At 42.1% G+C, this 5,222-nt stretch overlaps 1 protein-coding gene across 5 annotated transcripts in view; it reads right to left on the minus strand.

Annotated features, from left to right (window-relative positions):
* The window catches only part of LOC123757966 (uncharacterized), a 35,379-nt gene extending 30,303 nt beyond the window's left edge, over window positions 1-5,076 (minus strand). The window contains exon 1 of one of the 5 annotated variants that reach the window (XM_045741972.2): window positions 4,985-5,076. Coding sequence is in view for 1 of the 5 variants with exons in the window: in XM_069338793.1 (XP_069194894.1) it covers window positions 4,183-4,298 (116 nt within the window). In the remaining 4 variants the exon portion in view is untranslated. Of the gene's footprint in view, window positions 1-1,843; window positions 2,766-4,182; window positions 4,314-4,367; window positions 4,493-4,930 lie in introns of those variants that run through there. The other 4 variants (XM_045741969.2, XM_045741971.2, XM_069338793.1 and 1 more) reach the window with 4 other exon arrangements.
* Between the last annotated feature and the right edge of the window lie 146 nt (window positions 5,077-5,222).

The raw sequence follows: 5,222 nt of genomic DNA on the forward strand, positions 1-5,222 counted from the left end.
TTGGTAGCAGTCTTTCCTGTAGACATATATTATTAAATATGACCGAAAAAGTAAGATTAATAATTCTAACACGAATTTTCTCAATCTTTCGTACATTTCTTTTCACTGTTGGAGGTAAATCAAAAATTAATTCTCCAAAATTCATTTTTATTTCTAGTCTGACGCGACACGAGCGCGTTTCGTAAAACTTATTACATTTTCAAAGACTTTAGTTCACAAATACACAACTGAATAGAACTTACGCATCTCCGATTTTATATCTACATTTGAGTGAGGTGGAAGGGGTGATGTGGCATTAACACAAGACAGAACAAGATGTGGCATTAATAGGGTATTAATTTCATCAACACAAGACAGAACAAGAGTATTAATAGGGTATTAATTTCATCAACACAAGACAGAACACGAAACAATGGATATTGAATAGAAGTGTTTGTAGAAAGCCTATTGGTCCATATTTCTTGATGCTTCTATATTGGAGCGGAGTCTTGAGGTGGGTAGAATATAGTTGTGCAATAATTGGCTGTTGATTGCTGGTGTTGACTTCTTGATGTGTAGTGCCTCGCAAACGTCAAGCCGCCTGCTATCGCTGTATCTATCGATGATTTCTGTGTTGTTTACTAGGATTTCTCTGGCGATGGTTTGGTTGTGGGAAGAAATTATATGTTCCTTAATGGAGCCCTGTTGCTTATGCATCGTTAAACGTCTAGAAAGAGATGTTGTTGTCTTGCCTATATACTGGGTTTTTTGGAGCTTACAGTCCCCAAGAGGGCATTTGAAGGCATAGACGACGTTAGTCTTTTTTAAAGCGTTCTGTTTTGTGTCTGGAGAGTTTCTCATGAGTAGGCTGGCCGTTTTTCTGGTTTTATAGTAAATCGTCAGTTGTATCCTCTGATTTTTGTCTGTAGGGATAACGTTTCTATTAACAATATCTTTCAGGACCCTTTCCTCCGTTTTATGAGCTGTGGAAAAGAAGTTCCTGTAAAATAGTCTAATAGGGGGTATAGGTGTTGTGTTAGTTGTCTCTTCAGAGGTTGCATGGCTTTTCACTTTCCTTCTTATGATGTCTTCGACGAAACCATTGGAGAAGCCGTTATTGACTAGGACCTGCCTTACCCTACAGAGTTCTTCGTCGACTTGCTTCCATTCTGAGCTGTGGCTGAGAGCACGGTCGACATATGCGTTAACAACACTCCTCTTGTACCTGTCTGGGCAGTCGCTGTTGGCATTTAGGCACATTCCTATGTTTGTTTCCTTAGTGTAGACTGCAGTGTGGAAACCTCCGCCCTTTTCCATGACTGTTACATCTAGAAAGGGCAGCTTCCCATCCTTTTCCATCTCGTAAGTGAAACGCAGCACGGAACTCTGCTCAAATGCCTCCTTCAGCTCCTGCAGATGTCTGACATCAGGTACCTGTGTAAAAATGTCGTCAACATACCTGCAGTATATGGCCGGTTTCAAGTTCATGTCGACTAAGACTTTTTGCTCGATGGTACCCATGTAGAAGTTTGCAAACAGGACACCTAGGGGAGAACCCATGGCGACCCCATCTACTTGCTTATACATGTGCCCATCCGGGCTCAAGAAGGGTGCCTCTTTAGTACAAGCTAGGAGTAGTTTCCTCAGAATATGAATTTTGGAGAATTGATTTTTGATTTACCTCCAACAGTGAAAAGAAATGTACGAAAGATTGAGAAAATTCGTGTTAGAATTATTAATCTTACCTTTTCGGTCATATTTAATAATATATACATATATATATGTATATATATATATACAATTGGGATAAGAGCCACAGGGATAAGAACCTCATTGGATGTAGAATTACTGTTTACCAACGTACCTGTGGATGAAACAATCGGGATGATAGCGGACAGAATATATCGTGATCCGGTTTGTACTCCTCTTGACATTCCAGAAAACATACTTAGGAAACTACTCCAAGCTTGCACTAAAGAGGCACCCTTCTTGAGCCCAGATGGGCACATGTATAAGCAAGTAGATGGGGTTGTCATGGGTTCTCCCCTAGGTGTCCTGTTTGTAAACTTCTACATGGGTACCCTCGTGCAGAAGATCTTGGTTGACATGGACTTGAAACCCGCCATATACTGCAGGTATGTTGACAACATTTTTACGCAGATACCTGATGCCAGACGTCTGCAGGAGCTGAAGGAGGCATTTAAGCGGAATTTTGTGTCGAGTTTCACTTACGAGATGGAGAAGGATGGGAAGCTGCCCTTTTTAGACGTAACAGTCACAGAAAGGAGAGGAGGCTTCCACACTGCAGTCTACACTAAGGAAACAAACATAGGAATGTGCCTCAATGCCAATAGTGACTGCCCAGACAGGTACAAGAGGAGTGTTGTCAACGCTTACGTCAACCGTGCTCTCAGTCACATGTTTGCTGATGATGCAAAAATTATGAGAAGAATCAAGACAGATGAAGATAGACAGAGACTACAGGATGACCTGGACAAACTGGAGGAATGGTCTAGAAAATGGCTGCTAAAGTTCAACTCAGGAAAGTGTAAGGTAATGAAATTAGGCAAAGGGAGCAGGAAGCTGAACACAAGGTATCATCTGGGAGGTCAAATCCTGCAAGAGTCAAATAGAGAGAAAGATCTGGGGGTTGATATCACACCGAACCTGTCCCCAGAGGCCCACATCAAAAGAATATCATCAGCGGCATATGCTAGACTGGCCAACATAAGAACTGCCTTTAGAAACTTGTGTAAGGAATCGTTTAGGACCCTGTATACCACTTATATAAGACCAATCCTGGAGTATGCAGCTCCAGCCTGGAGTCCATACCTAGTTAAACACAAGACAAAGTTAGAGAAGATTCAGCGGTATTCCACCAGGCTCATCCCGGAACTGAGAGGAATGAGCTATGAGGAAAGGCTAAAGGAGCTGAACCTCACATCCCTGGAAAACAGAAGAGTAAGGGGAGACATGATAACCACCTACAAAATTCTCAGGGGGAATTGACAGGGTGGACAAAGACAAACTCTTCAGCATGGATGGTACACGAACAAGGGGATACAGGTGGAAATTTAGTACCCAGATGAGCCACAGCCGGTCGGCCGAGCGGACAGCACGCTGGACTTGTGATCCTGTGGTCCTGGGTTCGATCCCAGGCGCCGGCGAGAAACATTGGGCAGAGTTTCTTTCACCCTGAATGCCCCTGTTACCTAGCAGTAAAATAGGTACCTAGGTGTTAGTCAGCTGTCACGGGATGCTTCCTGGGGGGTGGAGGCCTGGTCGAGGACCGGGCCGCGGGGACACTAAAAAAGCCCCGAAATCATCTCAAGAATCTCAAGATAACAGAGACGTTAGAAAGAATTTTTTCAGTGTCAGAGTAGTTAATGAATGGAATGCACAAGGAAGTGATGTGGTGGAGGCAGACTCCATATACAGTTTCAAATGTAGATATGATAGAGCCCAGTAGGCTCAGGAATCTGTACACAAGTTGATTGACAGTTGAGAGGCGGGACCAAAGAGCCAAAGCTCAACCCCCGCAAGCACAATTAGGTGAGTACAATTAGGTGAGTACAGCTCAGGGTGGAAGCAAGTCGATGAAGAACTCTATAGGGTAAGGCAGGTCCTAGTCAACAACGGCTTCTCTAGTGGTTTTGTTGAAGACATCATAAAAAGAAAAGTGAAATGCCATGCAACCTCTGAAGAGTCAACTAACACAACACATGTACCCCATATTAGACTATTTTACAGGAACTTCTTTTCGACGGCTCATAAAATGGAGGAAAGGGACCTGAAAGATATTGTTGATAGGAACGTTATCCCTACAGACAAAAATCAGAAAATAAAATTAACGATTAACTATAAAACCAAAAAAACGGCCATCCTACTCATGAAGAACTCTCCAGACACCAAGAATAACGCCTTGAAGGAAACCAACGTCGTCTATGCCTTCGAATGTCCATTTGGGGACTGTAAGCTAGCCCCCAAAGAACTCAGTATATAGGCAATTAATGCACAACTATATTCTAACCACTTCAAGACTCCGAACCAATATAGAAGCATCAAGAGGAAATGTTGATGCTATGGGCCAATAGGCCTTCTGCAGTTACTTCCATTCTTATGTTTTTATACCCATTGGTTTATGTTTTATCTTGTGTAAATGTCAATCACTTCACCCAAAACTTTTTTACCATATCACCTCACCCAAATGCGAGTATAAGTATGGATGTGTGTTTACAGGTTACAGTGTACAAATCGTAAACATTCTCAGTGGTGTAGTGGTAAGACACTCGCCTGGCGTTCCGCGAGCGCTTTGTCATGGGTTCGTGTCCTGGCCGGGGAGGATTTACTGGGTGCAAATCCTTAACTGTAGCCTCTGTTTAACTCACCAGAAATATGGGTACTTGGTTGTAAAAACGATTCTTTGCGGTGGGGATCGTATTCCAGGGACCTGCCCGAAACGCTACGCATACTAGTGGCTGTACAAGAATGTAACAACTCTTGTATATATCTCAAAAAAAAAAAGTTGTGTGTGTAAACTAAAGTTGTATATATATATATATATATATATATATATATATATATATATATATATATATATATATATATATATATATATATTTTATTTATTTATATATACAAAGAGTTCTTACATTCTTGTACAGCCACTAGCACACGTAGCATTTCGGGCAGGTCCTTAATCCTAATTTTCACACATACACATCCCCAGGAAGCAGCCCGTACCAGCTGTCTAATTCCCAGGTACCAATTTACTGCTCGGTAAACAGAGCACCAGGGTGAAAGAAACTCAGCCCATTTGTTTCCGCCTCCGCCGGAGATCGAACCCGATCCTTAAGGACTACGAACCCCGAGCGCTGTCCACTCAGCCGTCAGGCCCCCCCTTCGTGCCGTCAGACACCTCCAGTTGTGCCTGAAGGTGGGAAAATAGTACCTGGAGGCTGGCAATGGTGCTTGAAGGCGGGAACAGTGGTACCTGGAGGCACACCTTATATTACCGCAGTAAGAGACTGGGGATGACTGCCTGGTATGACCATATTAGGCTGTGTCGCTTTATCTCGACCGCCCCTGTTTCTGCTCCCTTTAAGGAACTTCAGTAATTTTTAGAAAATATATAATATATATACGTATATATATTATATATATATTATATATATTATATATATACATATATAAATAATATATGTACTGAATATATATATTTGTGTGGTCACTTATGACCATTT

The sequence above is a fragment of the Procambarus clarkii genome, chromosome 40, assembly GCF_040958095.1.
Source record: "Procambarus clarkii isolate CNS0578487 chromosome 40, FALCON_Pclarkii_2.0, whole genome shotgun sequence".
Taxonomy (NCBI): domain Eukaryota; kingdom Metazoa; phylum Arthropoda; class Malacostraca; order Decapoda; family Cambaridae; genus Procambarus; species Procambarus clarkii.